The sequence below is a fragment of the Arvicanthis niloticus genome, chromosome 4, assembly GCF_011762505.2.
Source record: "Arvicanthis niloticus isolate mArvNil1 chromosome 4, mArvNil1.pat.X, whole genome shotgun sequence".
In the NCBI taxonomy this organism is placed as follows: domain Eukaryota; kingdom Metazoa; phylum Chordata; class Mammalia; order Rodentia; family Muridae; genus Arvicanthis; species Arvicanthis niloticus.
Window position 1 is genome coordinate 114,235,670 of NC_047661.1, and position 18,599 is coordinate 114,254,268.

The window sequence follows — 18,599 nt, forward strand, 5'->3', positions numbered from 1 at the left end:
CCCCTTTAAAAACCCTCCTCAGACTGACTGGTTTGTCAAACTCTACTCCTGCTCCAGTGTGCAGTTTGACTGCTGGCTGCCAGCTCTCTTCCCTAATAAACCTCTGCTGATTGCATCCAGGTATGGTGTCTTGGAGTTTGTGGGTGGTCGAGACTTCCTAAGACTTGAGTAAGGGTCTCCCGAGTTTGGGGGTCTTCACTAAGACAATAAAAACCACACATTTTAATGAGGAGCCATTTGTTACTCCTTATTTTGCAAACTTGACACAATGCATTTTATCTTGATGTTGCTTTATTCCATATAATACAAACATAACAAGTAAATCCCCTCCCCCAGCCCCATGCTGAGGCCAGATGTTCTACCATTGATCCACATCCTAGCTACAAAAACTCTCTGAAACAAACAAAAATTTAACTTCTGGGTCTTAGGTGTTTAAACAACAGGGAAAGATATTTAACAAGGTTCTATGAATGAATCTTGACACCATCTTGAGAAATACCAAGAGGAAGACAGTACCTTTCTGGATGTGAAAGCACATCCGGTATGTCATTGCAGCTTGGTCCTGATCTTCTGGTTTCCAACAGCTATGTATTCATGAAGATTTGATTTACTCCCTTCCTTAGAAACAGAAGTTACCCTTTAATAATGTTTGGTTACCTCATTGGGCTAATCTCATACAGCTGATCCTCGGAAAAGGAGAAGTCCAAATGAATTTGAAGAAATGGCAGCTAAAGAATTTTAATTAGTGCTTATAATTTGTAATGATAACCATTAAACTAAGTCATTCACTACCACACTTCTCAGTGTGCATTTCCTTACTGTTTAAAACATTCCTACTCTTTATTATACATTCATGTACTTTTCTAGTCACCCACAAGACATGTTGTTTTCAGTTTATCATTAGATGTGAAGGAGCCACTGAATTTATATTATTATTATTATGTGTGTGTGTGTGTGTGTGTGTGTGTGATGTCGGGCCATACATGCTGGGACATAGATATAGAGGTCAGAGAACAACTTTGTGGAGTTGCTTCTCTCCTATCTTTGTGTGAGTTTTGGGGATCCCAACTCAGGTTGTCAAGCTTGGCATGGGAAATGCTAAGATGGCTTACCAAGCCATCTCTCCAGCCTGATTCCTAAGCCTTTTAAATGGAGTGTGCGTGTGTGCATGCATGTGGGCTCCTGGAGTTACAGGCAGGTGTTTGTGAGCCTGAGGATATGGGTGGGTCCTGGAAACTGAATTCAGGTCCTCTGGAGAACAGATGCAATTTAATGGCTGAGCCGTCTCTTCGGCCCTATTTGAGGTTTTTGTATATAAACAAAACAAAAGCAACCCATCTTTGAATGTCCTTGGTGTTTATTATCTTAATCTACTTCCTCAAAAGCACCTACTGGTGCTTCCTGATGCGCTGCTGTTTCCTTGCTGCTTGTAGCAGGTCCTGAAGTTTAGTGGTGCTGACTGTAACTTGGGGTGGGACTCCAGGCAACTAAAGTCAACAAGCCTAAGGCACTGGGACAGCCAATGAGCTCTTGCCTGGCGCTGTGTCTGAGAGTGGCTCCACCTGGAAGTTAGGCAGTTGCCATCAGCAGGGTGCTGCTTCTGTGTTCTCTAGCAGATGGCCAGGTCCCCCGCCAGCTGTTTTCCACAAACCAGCAAACAGCATACAGCTCCCAGCCACAATCTACTTTTGATTTGTTTTTAGAGGAAATACTTCAGTGAGCTTTCCTCTGAAGTCTGCCACAGATCAGACGCGTGGAGCATTCAACCTTGCCCCTGAGCAAGAAAGTTCTATTTGAAGACAAATGACCGAGATCGGACGGCGTCTTCTCCTTGATTCAGCTGTTTTCTTATTTTTGACTGTAATAAAACATACATACGTCTGTTATTGAATCACCTTACGATATTGGCTCTGAGATTGTAAGTAAGACATGCTGAGCAGTTTGCCACACCTCTACCAAGATTTAATGTTTGTTTGTTTGTTTTAAAATTTCCTTCAAGACACTGTGGAGGGGCTATTACAACAGGTATAATTTGGGAATCTATCTAATACTCCTGAGAAAGCATGACACACCACCACCCAGTCAAAAGGAGGACTTAGGCAGCAGCTGTGGACTTAGGAAGTTGCTGGTGATACACTGCTAGGTGGCAGGGACAGGTGAAAATCACCAGAGAGGGGCTGTGTTTTGTTGTTAAAGATCCATTTGCCCAGGGAGAAGTCTCAACGCGTACATTGAACTGCTTTTTAATTTAAATTGTGTACAATAATTATGTGTAATTTGGATAATGACAAAATATACGGAATTAGAAATGGAGTCTGTTGCAGGATATCTGATCACACTGTGGACCCTGAGATTGTATTTACTGGGAAAACTTGTTTCTAGTTGCAGTGTGGCTCAGCCCTTAGCTTTAATCTCTCTTTAATCCCTCTGACAGGAATACAAACACACCCTTAGTACACACCTTTAATCCCAAACAATGAAGATAAAGTTAGTTTGTAGATGGAAACAGCCATATTTGAAAGTGATGTCTAATTGAGTGGCAGACAAAGTGATGAATCAGTGAAAGATTTGATAGAATAGGATATGCCCAACTCTCATGAGAAGAGAGAGGAAAGGGAAGCTACTTAAGAGAGCCATGCAGAGTGTGTGTGTGTGTGTGTGTGTGTGTGTGTGTGTGTGTGTGAGAGAGAGAGAGAGAGAGAGAGAGAGAGAGAGAGAGAGAGAGAGAGAGAGAGGAGGCAGCTTTACCGGGAGAATTTTAGAGACAGGTTGCAGAGAAAGAACAAGCTAGACACAGGTGAAGACAGAAGGATCCAGAGAATAAGAATGAGCCAGAAGATTAGAACAGATTGCTACAGTTAGTTTGAGGCCAAGCAGGGCAATTTAGAAGAAAACCAGAGAAGCCAGATTGAATCTGTCATCCTGGAGAGGCATTTGAGTCAGAACAACTGAGTTGAATCAGCCAGCCAGAGATCAGAAAGTTCCCCACTGGGATTCAGCAGGAGAGCAGTCTCGAAATGAGCATTGTATTAACTTGGATTTCCACAAAAAGGACAAAACAAAACAAAAGAACCAGCCTCCCTTTTTAGGTTGAGAGGAGTGTTTCTTCCACTGAGTTACAAGCCTGGCCTTAAGGTTACCCATTTTCAGGCAATGCCTATAGATTCTATGAACACACACACACACACACACACACACACACACACACACACACACGAGTACAGAGACATTGGGAAAAAGATGACTTGCCTTTGAATACACCACGGGTTTCAAGACAGTATGCTATCTATGGTTTGACCTATGTATAAAGGGTGGTGGCACTGATGTGATGGTCCCTAGGGTGGTGGCATTGATGTGATAGGGCCTTTAAAAGATGGGATGTACCCCGGGAAGTCCTGAGGTCACTGTGCACTGCCTTTGGAAGTGAGAACTGTTCTGAAGAGAGTTCTAGAAGTCTGAGCTTGACCACACCCCAACCCCTACTTCATCTCTGGCTTCCTGTCTAGAAGTGTGCTTGTTTCCATCCTCCACGAGCCCCCATCTTTATGTCCCACCAAAAAGTCTGCATCAGAAGTTCATGGGAGTGCTCTGCCCTTTGACCTCAAAAGCCTCCTTTACTCCATAAGTAGCTTGCCTCATTATTTCGTGAGAGAAACAACCACCAGACTAATATATCACACTTACAGGAAATATTAGAAAGCTTTCCCTCAGCTACCAACTCTCTACAATGTGCACGGGGGAAGTGTAAGAGCAGGAAGACAGCACACCTTTGGTAATTTGGTAATAATTTGGTAATACCCACACAGAGTGCAGTTTATACTGGGAACTGAGTTACTCCCTCCGTGACAATTTAAAAGGCTCTCCCAGTTGAAGCATATGTTAGCATCCCTCTCTGAGACCTTCCAGTCCAAATATCCTCTTTCAGAGGAAATGGTAATAACCAGTACTGCCAACAGCTGTGGCTGGGGATAGGCCGAGACACAACAATAACCCCACCCTTCCTTCTTACAATCCACTCCCTCCTTTTGATACCCCTTGAGGATGCACAGATTACTCTACAAAACTGCCAAGAGCCTACCTTCCCTTTGGTTCTAGAGTGTGACAACTGGTGTATGCTTGGCGTACATGTTAGTTATCAAGAATGGACATCTGGGGACTTTTATAACTCACCAACTTCCATCGAAGTATTTTGATCCATTCATCAGCTTCAACTCCCGTCTTTGCGCAGAGATAAAATGTCCTGAATGGAAACACTAAGCTGATGAAACAAAAGAAACAATGTGAGGTGGTCAATAGAGCTCAATGTATATACCCTATAGTATAAGCACCTCCCAGGAAGAAAAAACGATTGCTGAGGGCTCCCGGAATTAGCATCGCAAGTTTGAAGAATTGGCGTAGACAGAGCCATTCTGTCAGCAACTGCAGAAATGCCTAGGAGGCTTTAAGTTTGTGTTATTGTAGACGAGATTTATACTCTCCCAGGAGACTTCAAAGAAGAAGTACATGTCCGGGCACACCCACAGCCTTTTGCAGTGCTTGTCTTCTGTGGAACATAAGTTTATTCAGCTGAGCTCACCAGTGGTCCAGAGCCTGTCTGTGGATCAAAGGACAAGCCAGGCAGAGAAGAGGGCATGCTGAAGAGCTCCTTTTCACTGGCTGCTTTAAGGAGGGATAACAATTAAAAAAAAAAAAAAAAAAAAAAAGAATCTTTCTTTCATCACAAAAGGGTGGGAAGGTATATAGTATATAATAACTTTTCATTTTGCTGCCTCTATTTAGGCAAAATCATTTGAGTGATAAAGTTGGCCGTGACATAGCCTGGTCATTCTTTCTATCCTTACAATCAAGACACAATAATTTTTTTTCTGACTCCCATCCCCATCCCCAATGTATCCTAGGGTGGCCTTGAACTTGCTACATAGCAGAGGGTGAGCTTGAACTCCTGATCCTCCTTCCTGGAGCTGAAATTCATCTTAATGTTGGAGCAGCACATCTCGTAGCTCTCAAGCCTGTGGGTGGGTGGCTGAGTAGATGGGGGTAGGGAGGGAGGGATGCTGACATCATACACATGCATGGCGCTGAGTGTAAACTGGTTCCTGGATGTCACTGATACTCCCTGCTGCAGACATGATCTGCTCTATAATTTCACACAAGTCTCCCTTTTCTTCTTGCAAACAGAAGCCCGGACAATACATTTAATTAGTTTAAGCTAGTTATGATTATGTTATGGTTGTTTATGTTGCAGCTAGTGAGTCAAGCAGAAGCCTCACAGGGCAACATTTCCAGGAAACACTGGCTTTCCTGATACAAAGGACCAGGCAGAGCTGATACCTCTTTCTCCCTGTCTGGGAAAACACAAGGGGTGAAAGTAGCCACTTGGATCTGAAGGAGCCAGCCGGGAAGAGTTAAGAGAAGGGTAGAGACCATGCCCACCCTGGGACCTTGTCACAGTCCACCTGCCTCTCAAGTTGTTACTCAAGAAAATCAAACCTCGGTTAGATCATAGACAGGTGTTAACAAGATGTCTGTTGTTTGTTGATGCTGTAAATTGCTCACTTTCTCTGTGTAACAATAAAATTACAGTTCTATATATAATGTCTTTATTCTTGGAAGGTCTACAATCCAGATGCTGTAACCTTGCAGCTTTCTTCCAGCCAGCTTAGGAGAAGAAGTGATGAACAAAAGCAGTCATAAAGAAAATCTGGCATGGTCTGAGCACGCGGAGTTAGAGTTAGCTTACATCTTTCAGCCTGCATATGGTTGACAAACTTTTAAACAAAAGTTGGTGGGAAAAAAGATACACCTGTTTTTTTTATCAAGACACCATCCCCGAAATGCATACTGATATCCCAATAGATATACTGATCATAGCACAGCAGGACACTTCCTCTGTTGCTAGGGTCACATGGGGCCCTAACGATACAGACCATCTATCACCAGAGTCAGTGCAACGATACTTAAAATTGAGAGGAAAATCTTAAGGTGATAAAGTTGCTTAGGACATGAATGAATGGCAGAGTGCATCCTTGTTGCTCAGTGCATGGCCTGAACCTAGCCAGCCTCTGTGTTGAAGCTACGTTAGACGAAGCATTGTGGCCTCTGCAGCTGGAGGCACTCCTAGCACGTAATGCCCTCGTGTGAGGTTAAGTCCATGCCCCTCCAATCGAGAAGTGTACAGGTTAAGATAGATAGTTTTTTATTCCTTGGTTGAAAAGACTTTTTAGAAACATTTCCTTTATGAAAATACCTTACCAGAAACAGTTTACTCGTTCCTGCGAGTAATCAAATTGCACAGCTGAGCACTCTGTTAGGTCTAGGATCCGAATTGGTTCTGGTGACTGACAAAAACAAAACAAAACGATGTCACACAAGTAAACACATGTGTGTGTCCATCATTCTTCCCTTAGCAAGGTTTCTGCTGCAAGCAGCTGTCTGTTTCATCGAGATGATGGATGATGGCAAAGCCTGACACCGGGAAGACAGAACTCTGGGGTTTGGGAACTAGCCTTTCACAGGTTAAGCACTGGGAAGACACTGCTGGTCTACACAGATGGCTCAGTGGTTAAGAGGGTGACCTGCTCTTGCAGAGGATCTGTGTTCGATTCCTGGCACCCACACCAGGCAATTCAAAAAACTGCCTATAATTTTAGCACCAAAAGGTTCAATGCCTCCGGCCTAGTACCAACACTCATGCATACCCACACAGACACACATTATTGTTTTTTAAATATTTAAATATTTTTTTTAAAAAAAGATGCTGTTTTTGTCAATTTACATGAGATAGATACAGATTTTTAACACACGAAAGAGTCATATTTTTCTCCCATCTTTTAGAAACTTCTACTATTGCAGAAATCTTGTATATAAAAAAAGAAAATAATTTTAAGTTGGCATGATAAAATGGACCTGGGCAGCGAATATGCTTTTAATAAAAGGGGCAATTGCTTCCTAGGCAAGAATAGCAAGGGAAGAGTCCCATCTCCATCGTCCCAAGCACAGGGAGCTGCGTACCGAGGAGAGCTATGTATGGCTGCACTGACCAGGCAGTGGCTTCGGGAGAGAAAGCTCAGTTTAGCAGAGTCAGACTAAATCAAAAATCAAGAGTTGGATGGACCTTGGGCTGGTAACATGGCTCAGTGGTAAACATGCTTGCCATCAAACTGCATCTGATGACCGGAGTTTGATTCCCGTGAACTACTTATTGAAAGGAGAGATGCAACCCATCGGTTGCTCTCTGATCTCCAAACAAACTCTCAGACCAGTGTGCCCGGGGCCCCTCATAAGTAACTCCAAGTTGAAAAGAGCTCGGGTCTTTAGACTCTTGTTTCAGAGACGTCCAGAACCTCACAGAACTGACATCTCAGCAGTGACAGGGGGCGGGGGTGAGGGTGGGAGTGGAAGGGTGGGTAGAGGGAGGGGTGGAGGTGGGGGAGGGTGCTGATGTCTTTCTCACCATCTGGTCTTTGAAATATTTCAGTTCGTTCCTTTGCAAAGTGAACCATCTTGTTTTCCAGGTCTGAGGGGGGGAAAATTTAAGTTTGAATATAAGAAAGTAATATCTAAATTTGATAGTTTATTTTCATTTTAGACATATATAAAAGATTAGATAAAATAAGCCTAAAATATTTTTTGGGTATTACTTTTGAGAAAAGTTTCAAAGTAGCTATAAAAAAGAAGATGAGTCTGTATTCTAAGATCACAATAGAAATACCACTAGTTTATTTAAATGAATAGATGCAGCCATTGTAAATATTCAAGGTGATTTCTAACATGCCATTTAACTTTCTATTTTATTAACGCTATAATAAAAATTGATATCAGCTTTGAGAACCTCTATGAGATATATCCCCACACTGGAAATTTATGTATATTTCATATATACTTTTGAAACTTCATTTATATATAATGTATATTTATTCAATGCATATAAAGTAACATCATCTATTATTATTCAGCATTATTATTTCAAAACTGGTACAGTTAAAGTTTAGGATCCTTTAATCATGTGACACTCTGAATCTCCGTGGGACTCACACAGAAACCATTGCTGCTGTCTGTTTTCTTACTATGTCTTAACAATGCCCTGGTCTGTCTCAGCTAGCAATACACCCAGTTAAAAAAGACAATAGAAGATTCCAGAATAAATATTTATCATGCCTGTAATCCTAACACTGTGGATGCTGAGAAGTATGCTTGAGGTCAGCCTGGGCTGTGAGACCCTATCTGAATACGAAACAAACAAATCAATAAACAGGCTGTGAAAATGAACGTCTCCCATCTTCAGTGAGCAGCCAGTCTAGTAAGGACATGGGTAACTGCATGACTAGGTGAGATTCAAGCAGCCTGGTTCACAGGAGAGAGGGTAGGACTCTGACTCCTAAAATAGACAAAAGCTGACTCATTGCACTACCGTGGCTATGACACGTGAAAATTAAAGAGAACTTTAAAGGAACAATTGCAGGCAGGGAGCAGTCAGGTGCTCTGGATTTGTACACTGTGTTTACTTTGGTATTTTATAATGTAATTTTTTTTTTAAGCACCAGTGATGTGTTTGATTTACCTTTTAGTAAACATTTTATAAAAGTTAGCCGGGCAATGGTGGCCCACGCCTTTAATCCCAGCACTTGGGAGGCAGAGGCAGGCAGATTTCTGAGTTCGAGGCCAGCCTGAACTACACAGAGAAACCCTGTCTCGAAAAACAAAACAAAACAAAACAAAACAAAATAAAAACAAAAAACAAAAAACAAACAAAAAAAACCACACCAAAACAAAAACAAACAAAAAAAAGTTTAACATTTTTGTTAAAAACAACGACAGAGGGCTGGAGAGATGGCTCAGCGGTTAAGAGCATTGACTTCTCTTTCAGAGGTCCTGAGTTCAATTCCCAGCAACCACGTGGTGGCTCACAATCATCTGTAATGGGATCTGACGCCCTCTTCTGGTGAGTCTGAAGAGAGCAACAGTGTTGTACTCATATACATAAGATAAATAAATCTAAAAATAAACAAACAAAACAACCAACCAACCAAAAACCCAGAAATGTTCAAGAGCCGATCGACCCCTTTGTTCTCGCCTCTTCCATGGAACATGCTGCACAGCGCTTCCTTTTTAGTTAGAACTCCAGGTTACTTACACGGGGCTTTGTCAGAGAACAGTCAAGTCATTCCTCAGTTAAAATAAGTAGCTCAAAATAAGTTTATAATTTTCCTTTTTTTGAAAAAAAAAAAATCTGTCAAGATTACAAACCACACTTCCTTACCTTTACCAGACCTCCCTGCTTGGTGAGATAGCCTTCTTTGGTGCCCAGCTGCAAAAGAAAAAGCCTGGAGTGAAGCCCAGAATTGTCACATGTTTGGCTTTGTGCTCCTGTCTCATTTTATCTTGCGGCGTTAGACAGGGAACCCTTACTCCAGGCAAGCACTTTACACCAGGCTGCAGGCTCGCCCTTCGGTCCTGTTCTATGAAGAACACGTCTACCACTGATCTCCAATCTCTTTCTCTTTCTCCCCCTTCCTCTGTCTCTGTCTCTGTCTCTGTCTCTGTCTCTGTCTCTGTCTCTCCGTCCCCGTCCCTGTCCCCGTCCCCCTACCCCTACCCTTACCCCTCCCTCTCCCTCAGTGGTTAAAAGTACTTGTTGCTTCTCCAGATGACCTGGGTTCAGTTCCCAGAATCTAGATGGTAATTCACAACTCCCTCTAACTCCAGTTCAAGAGATTCAATGCCCTCTTTAGCTTCTCAGGGCACTGGGCATAAATGTGGTGCATAGGCATACATTAAAGCAAAACATACACAACATATTCTTAAAATTAAAACAAATAAAAAAAAGAAATTAAACTGAGTCAAGTATTAAGAAAAGTTTTAAAAATTATCATTTTGGTTTGTTACAGGTAAATGCCTATAGAGATAAAATGATGAAGGTTAAGTGTTTTTGTAAAGGACCCTGATAGAATTAGCCACTAAACTCAAGCTAAGAGATAATGTTACACACTATTACCTTTAATACACTAAAGTCTAGTATTTTCCATGGTTTTGATAAGTGAAATTCTGAAGACATACGATCTGAGAATATACAGAGTCTCTGGATATAAGAATGGAAATAACTGTATGGCAGGCTTCTCCTTAAGCACATGATCTGTAGCAGGAGCTACCTTGAGAGCAGCTTCAGGTTAGGAACAACCTAAATGTCTAGCAATAAAGAATTACCACGCTGCTTCCCTCACCATTTCCCAGAAACAGCCAAAGTCCTCAGGTGGAATGAGCGTGTGGACATTTGTGCACCTTGGCACTGAGTGTGGAGCACAAACAGAGGACAAGGAGAATCCATGTGGATGGGTGACACTAGCTGTGGGAACAGCAGCTCGGTATGGGTGGTAAAGTCAGGGGTGGGGGTGGGGTGAGGGCTTCTTCCCAAATAGGTGGAGATGGCAACCAGTGTAAAGTAGGCGTCTGCAGAGAGAGGGGGGTGGCAGTTGCCTGGAACTGATCACTGAGTAAGCAGGAAGTCCAGTAGGGGGATGGGCAGCTGAGCAGCAGATGGACATTGCTTCCACTCATTGATCACCACATTCCAGATAATGGGACCCATATTCCTCGCTGTGGGAGAAGGTGTCGCAACCATGAAAACCTAGAATGAGCCCTGTGCTTCTGATAAGGATTTCAGTTGTTGCTGTGTATCCATGGAGGGAAGAATCAATAGATGGACAGATGGATGGATAGACACAGATATAAATTCATAGGTACACATACAGACACATATATCTTTTCCTTATCTCTAAGTAGGTAGATGAGTGATATTTCAATCAAAACAGGCATATATATATGTGGTTCAGATATCAAGTTGTGAAGTACCACTTTATAGACAAAGAAGAAGAAGGCATTTCTTTTGAAAAAAAAAAGTTGACTTTAGATATGACACAAGGCCAAGTCTGGGATACCTTGCTATGTCGGAAAGTAAAGTTATCAAAGAGTCAGGAGGCCATAAACACAAAAGCCACCCTGAAAGGCTTCCTACTCACCAAATGGCAGATAATTTTGAAAGATCAAAATAAATCATGACAGGATCTTAACCCATCAACACAAAACACCGGATAATGTGGGAAATAAAGAGCTTTTTCTTACAGTGGCCCAGCAGCCAATAAAATAAGCAAGACCGTCTGAGGCTCACCACTCACAATAACCAAAGCAGTGGTTAAGACAGCTAATAAACACCAACTGATGGGCAAAATTTTCATAAGGGACAATGTACGCATATTCATAATTCTCTAGTAGATTAATAAAGATTCCTGGAATCTTTATGAATAACTGTAGCAACAAAAAAAATTATTTTAAAATGAAGAAAACTGTTGTTGCCTCTCACTTGATCAAACCTTCCTTATAGGGGAAACTATAAACCTGGTGGGTCTGAGGAGGCAGTGAGGGGCATGAGAGCCCCTTGTGGTGTTCCTACCAAACCACACACTCCAAACTAATCAGGACTCGATGAGAGACAAGCCAGCACGAGGAAGGGTTTACAGAAGAACTGGGCTTTAATTTCCAAAAATGCAAGAGAAGGGAACTCAAGGCAAAACAGAAGTTCAGACAGGAAGGGCGATCAAGAGACAGGACACATACGACCGAGGACAGGATCTTTGTGCTCTAAAAGACTGTATGGGAGAAGCAAAGCTCACTGAGGTGTGCAGATACAATGGTAGCACGGCAACTTCCTAATTCAGATGGTGGTGTGTGGTCATGTTAGCCAGTGTCTTTGTAGGAATGCACTCTGCTGTGTTTAAAATGACCGGGCATCCTATAAGCAACCAACTCTTAAATGGCCATGGGAAAACAAAGCTTTCAGATTATCTTTGCAATTATTCTGTCAATTCAAAATTATTTCAAATCTTTAAATGCGATTCAAAAAGAACAACCAACCAGAATGACTGTTTTAAGCAAACTGATATACTGATATACTCAGTAGTAGTAGAATATTAAGGAATTTACTTAATCATGTTTTAGGAAACCATGTAATGTTTGGAAGGGGCAATGTTCAGAAGGTATAGTTATATATATATATATATATATATATATATATATATATATATATATATATATATAATAACTCTGTAATGAAGAGCTTAATTATACAGACACACACACAGGGAGAGAGAAAGAGAGTGAGAGAGAGAGAGAGAGAGAGAGAGAGAGAGACCCAGAGAGAAAAGGAGAGAGACAGAGGAAGAGAGAGAGAAGGAGAGAGACAGAGACAAAGACAGAGAGAAGGATACACATGGACACACAGATAAACATGCTGGAAATGAACAAGGGAAGCATCCAAGAACTATTGCACGTCATAGATCATCTAACAGAGAAAGCTGTCACAAAGCAAAGCAATCATCCTTTTTTGAAGGAAAGGGTTGTTAAGAGGAAGCTAAGGAAGCATATACTTCACTAGGGCAGACTGAGTCAGGAACTTGTCTCCTGGAGTATAACTGCACTGCCTATCACGTTGTCTGCATCTTTGTAACATCTTGACGGTGACCAGCCTAAGACATTGCCTTGCCTCTTACTCAGCAGCAAGTCCACTGAACACTTAGTACGTAGGGGTCTGTTTCAAACGGGAAGACTTAAATTAAGTGACTAAAACTCTCAGACTTTCTCACCATCCAGAACAAAGACTCTGCCTTATGCAGTGAAGGCTTTCTGGGCATGTGAAGGAGAGTGCTGGCATTGAGGCCATGATCACTGCAGGACAAGGAGCTGGCCTCAGCCATCCTTCTGCCCGGAAGCAGTGCAAGCTAGCTCTCTTGCATTCTCTCTGCTCACCTTCCCTCTGGCTCACTCCTAGCAATGCTGACCTTGTTAGTCCTTGTAGCTGTTCTGTGAAATGTCTGCCTCAAGGATCTTGGGTTACTTTCTCTCTCTACTCTGCCTTCTTACTCCTTGATGTGAACTGTTCCTTTGTTTAAAAATTATTTGTTGACAATTTCATGTATACACATAACACATTTTCTCCTTCCTCGAAAAGACATTTCTGCTTCAATGCTTCTTACTCAGGGAAGTCGCCCTGTCCTCCCTCGCAGTAACCTGTTTGGTATTATGTTGATTGTTGTGTGTGACCTGCTCTATACTGGGAACTCTATGTGTGGGTCTTTGCCTAGTTTACCACAACACTTAAAGCTAGTGGGCACTTCAAACTGTTGGTTTAACAAATGAATTAATTAAATTTAATCTTACCTCAGGAGCCTAATGCTTTGGTGTTTACAATATATGAACAATAATTTCCTTAAATGAAGTTGACAAAGGATGTGAGGTAACTTTATGTAAGCACTTGCATTTGGGGGAAATGGGGCTACTTTCATTTTTTACTTCAAGCAAGTTCTTCTTCTAGAAGTATGATGTAATGTTCTGCCTCCACAGACAGGAACTCATTTCTCAAAAGAGAAAACAGAAGGGTGGATACCTCAGAGCTCAAAGCTGGGAGACAGAGGGACCCATACTGGGTGAGTAGGGGACAAGAATACCAGTCTGATGAGGACTCGGTTCTCTCAACAAGGTCAGTCCAGGATTCCATAAACAAAGTATACTGAGATACAGTCCCAGACCTATTAAAAAGCCTCTACTGTTTTGGTTGGTATCATTACACAATAAAGTTCATAAGCTTCTTGTTATATTATGTGCATTCCTTGTTGAGCAAGCCCTAATCACTGTTTAAAAATTCTCTCCTGTGTTACAGTGTCCACATACTTAGTCAGGTGAACTTTGTAATACATAGAGGAAGCAAACAAAAAGTAGTTACGACTTCCATAATCTGGTCTAAAGAGTCTTAGTCGTAGCTGAGACCAAAGCTACAGATTAAGTATTGACTGACTCTTCTAACCGACCAAAGATAAACGTAGGATTATTATAGCATATCGTAGTTTCACTGGTCATGAATATCTAGGAGTCTAAGGGGGCTGAGAGGGAGGCAGACATGGCTCCCACCACTAACCAAGAAACTGCCTGTCACTGATACCTGCTGGCAAAAGAAAAATTAATTCTCTTTAATGGAGTCTTACTGGGTATATCGACCGCAGTGCAGGGTAGGGCTAATGCCTGGAAGTAGTTGTCCAACACAAATCAACCTCATTGGTGTTTTTGTAGACTTTTTGTCTTTTAGGAGGCATTTTTTTTTGTCTTATTGGTCTTTTGCTTATTATATTTTGGTTTTGATTTTTGTGTGTTTGTGCTCTTTTCTTTCTTTCTTTTTTTTTCTTTCTTTTTTTAAGAGAGAGAAGGGGCATGGATTGGTTGGGTAGGGAGATCTGAGAGGAGCTGGGGTGGGGAAAGTGTGATCTGAATATATTGTATAATTTTTTTCTCAAAAAAAAAAAAAAAGAAGAAGAAGAGGAGAATGTGAAAATAACAGTTGATACACGAGGTGGTTTTGTGATAGGCAGACAGCTAAGAACAGGGAAAGAGGAAGCTGTGAAGGGAACTGGCTGGCTAGAAAACAAGAACCGAGCGGAGGTAGGTCTTGATCTGACATCTGCTCTCATCCGTCTCTGGAAATATATCCATCTCTTTACTTTCCTAGATTTCTCTAGTTCTAAAATCTGATGCTTCCTTTTGTTAACTCTTTGGCAAGCCCCCTGCCCGCTCCCCCGAAATCTTTTAAAACAAATTTCCAAGATTTTTATTTTTGAGGAGTTGTAGTAAAATGGTAAACATAAGGCATACCATTAACTAGTCAGGCTACAAAGCCACAAAAACATACAAGCAATGACTCCTGTATGTATGTTGTATGTGCGTGCTCACATGTGTGCATGTACAATGCTACAGTATGCATATGGAATATACATATATACAGTATATATAAACTTGAGTATCTTTACCTTCTACCTTGTTTAAGACATACACCAGGTTGAACTGGACTTCAAGCTTCCGGAGACTCTCCTGGCTGCCTGCCATCTTCTCGCAGGGAATAAACACATGTGCTACTGAGTCCTGGCTTTTACATAGGTTATAGGATTTCAACTCTGGTCTTCAGCTTGCATGGGTAGTGCTTTACCCACTGAGTCCTCACCCCAAGCCCTTCTTCCTTCTTTACTGGCACGGCATCTTGCTACATAGCCCTGGTTAGCCTCAACTTTAGCCTCCCAGGTGTTGGGATTTCCAGACTGCACCATCACACCCAGTATGGTACATTTAAGAAAGCCTTCTTTGGCATCAGGATAGGAAAAAAAAATCACTTTGGGGATAGAAAGGTCCCTTCTGTTTTAATATGCTTGATAGCTGAATAACTTTAAGTGGCTTTTTTTTTTTTAAGTGTAAAATGGCTTCCTGGTGTTTTATTTGGGTGTTGCCATTTTTCTCATCTACCAAAATTGGACTTTCTCCTACTAGAAATATTCAGCATGCCAGAAGGAGAGAGCAAGTGGATGAACCCTGAGGATGGGGAAGGGAGGGGATGTCGGAGGAACCTGTAGACTGTGGCTCACAGAATACATAGCGATGAACTCTGAGATGAGCAAGGACTCATCCCGTAATGCTGGGACTAAAGGGGGGGGGGGTCATGTCGGCAAGAAGAATACTTTCTCCCTGTGGGTGCCAGTCACTGGAACAAAAGCTAGAATTACAGAAACCCGAGTTTTCTGGGGAAGCTGGAGAAGGCTTTTCTCTCATGGATAGTTGAAATGCAAAGGAAATTGCTTCTCTATGTTTTAGGCAGTTTGTCAAAGAACAATGCTTAGGCATCGTTCACCTACTCATCTCTCACCTACTCTACCATAAACCTGTTTGACTATTTAAAGAGAGAAATTTTAGTGAAATTTCCTAAGTTTTTGAAATCCTATCACTAAGGTCTCTCTCTCTCTCTCTCTCTCTCTCTCTCTCTCTCTCTCTCTCTCTCCCTCACTCCCTCTCATGTGTATGCAGTGTGCTTATGTGTATATGTGCATGCATGTTATATGGTGATGAAGCAGGATCTCATAATACCAGGCAAGCACTGTAACTCTGAGCTATATTCATCCAAAACATTTGTGGGTTGTTTCTTTGTTTGTTTTTAATTTTCCTTGGACCAGATGAATCAAATTATAGCCTTCAAATATTATTCCAAATTCCAAGTTTTATATACCCTCTAGAATATACTATTTTGTTGTTTGTTTGTTTGTTTGCTTGCTTTTTAAGACAGGATGCTGCAAGACAGGTGTGGCTGACATGAAACTCTCTTTTTAGCCCAAGGTTGAACTCATAGCAACTCTCAAGTCTCAGACTCCCAAGTGCTGGGGTTATGAGTGTGTGCTACTAAGATGGCTCCAAACTGGAACTTTTATGTGAACCAATGGACTTTAGTTCTTGCTGCATTCAGTGGCATTCAGTGAAGTGCATGGTGGGTGCTTACAGAAGGCGCAGTGGGCACAAGGTCGTTCTCTGTCCTTCCTGTCTGCATCGCTGTGTGAACCCGGACTGATTCATAAATGGAAGGTTCTTCCACTTGCCTTGGATAAGGATGCTTCAACACAATCAGAGTGCCTGAATGAAAACAGAAAGATACATACAAACACACATATACATATAATCCAATAGGATGCCTGAGGGAAGATACAAATGTTAGCCAAGGTGACTATTTATTAGGTATGTGCATTGTGTGTGTGTGTGACATATGTAAAATTCAAAGGACAACTTTTGGGACCCATTCTTTCCTTCTACTACTGTGAGGCTTCAGGGATCAAACCCAGGTCATCAGGGTTGGGAAGTAATCACTCTTCCAGCGTGAGTCCTCTTATCACTCCCTCCACTGTTATATATGCGTGCTTACTCATCTCCTCAGTATTCTGAGAGGGCCAACTTTATACAAGCCATGGGACTTGGGTGCAGAGATGTACAGCATGAGTTAGCTGAGTGATCAATATAGTTGCAAAGTGATGTGACCCAGAGAGTGATGTGGACAACGTGGGATATTCAGAACAGCTTATACAAGAAGCTTCACGGGTGAGCTAGACCTTAGGCAGTAACTAGAAACTTTGCAAGCGGACTCTCATAAAGCTATGAGAACAAAGCCAAGAACACAGGCACAGGGAGGGGCCCTGCTGACATCTTTATGGCTTAGCAGCTTTAGAACAAACCTAACAGATCAGTGGACTCAAAACCATGATCTTCCATCCCTCTCCCCATGCTCTCCTAGCACCCCAAGGAAGCCTCCGACTGACTTGGGTGAGCGTGGCAGGGACAGATGGGAGCTCATTTGTAATTGCTTCCACTTCCATACAGAAGAGGGGGCCAGGTAGAAAGGGGGTTCAGGCCAGATAAGTAGGCCTGGGAACATCATTTAGAGGCTCAGAGAACCTCTGACTTGGCATTCTGATATTTCCCATTCTGTAAACTTCCCCCAACCGATCAGTCAACCAGAAACTAGAAACTTTGACTAGAAGAGAGCCGAAGTCTTGGTTTCTCCTCTGTTGCAATGGCTTCTTGCTGGTTTTCTTGGGGGAGGGGGAGCTGCTGAAGCTCACACTCAGGGACTTGGAGGTGCAAGCCAAGAGCTCCAACTCCAGCCTGCTTCTTGCTTTTTCTTTTAAGAGGTCTTTTCTATAGCAGCTCTATTCGGTCCTGTACTAGACATGAAGAAAATAATTCTTTCATCAGGTAATTTAACTAGTATTTGTTCTGTCCTGTGCCAGGTACTTGTGTTGGCCATGGGGACACCACAGCAGACACACATTCCTGCTCTTATTAAACATGTACTTGAGATCCAGGGACCAGAAGCATTAGAACAATACATTCCAGATGTAAGGCGTGTTATGAATGAATAAATAAATAAAGAAGAATACAAGATGGAAGATGGGGAGGACAGTGACAGAGGCGGGCATCTTTGAAAAGATGAGTTGAAAGACTATAGAAAAAATAGACACCAAATTGAAGCAAAAGAGAGGCCAGCAAATGACAAAAAAAAAAAAAAAAAAAAAAAAAAAAAAAAAAAAAAAAAAAACCTCCTTGGTGCTGCAAAAGCCCTGGATGTTAATGATAACTATCCTCAGAGACATTACACAATGCTTATATACATGTGAATGACTGTCAAATCAGATACCCTGGCCTAGATAACGATCTGCCATAAAGTAGGGAAGGATGAAGGTTTGTTTAGAAAAGATGAAAGAAGGTATTTCTGATTCTGCCTTGGGGAAGAAGAGGTTCCAGGCCCTTTCTGTATCCCTCTCATTCACATCAGTGCCACTGGACTCCCAGTGACTAATGATTTGACAGTTATCAGAGGGCACAGTCTGCTTTTGCACATTGCCTGTGCTCTTTTATCTCTGTGACCCTTCCTGAGAATCCATCAGTCATGTGTGGAGCTGGAGTCAGAATGAAAGCAGAGGCATCTCAATCAAGAGTAGCCGTTGAACAGGCTCAGGGGCCATGCTCACTTCTGCAGAGGCTGGGTGAGCTCAGAGCTGGTGTCATCTCTAGATGCATCCAACCCCAAGATGTGCCAGGCAGTTGTTCTGGCATTGTGGAAAGATCCCTGGACCCACAAGCAAGGACCAGACTGGATTGTCGCTCTCCTGTCCCTCTGCACAAGCTGACCTAGCCCAGCCCTTCTGTGAATTGTTCTTGCCCTAACTAGTGCAAGCAGCTACACTTCCTTCACA

At 42.2% G+C, this 18,599-nt stretch overlaps 1 protein-coding gene across 1 annotated transcript in view; it reads right to left on the minus strand.

Moving 5' to 3' along the window:
• Nucleotides 1-273: 273 nt before the first annotated feature.
• Nucleotides 274-18,599, minus strand: part of Dapp1 (dual adaptor of phosphotyrosine and 3-phosphoinositides 1) — a 48,322-nt gene continuing 29,996 nt past the window's right edge. The window contains exons 4-9 of the mRNA XM_034500261.2: nt 16,355-16,485; nt 9,260-9,307; nt 7,454-7,516; nt 6,253-6,338; nt 4,171-4,258; nt 274-1,858 (exon numbers count right to left, since the gene is read on the minus strand). Of these exons, the coding sequence (XP_034356152.1) occupies nt 1,790-1,858; nt 4,171-4,258; nt 6,253-6,338; nt 7,454-7,516; nt 9,260-9,307; nt 16,355-16,485 (485 nt within the window). The 3' untranslated portion in view covers nt 274-1,789. The remainder of the gene's footprint in view (nt 1,859-4,170; nt 4,259-6,252; nt 6,339-7,453; nt 7,517-9,259; nt 9,308-16,354; nt 16,486-18,599) is intronic.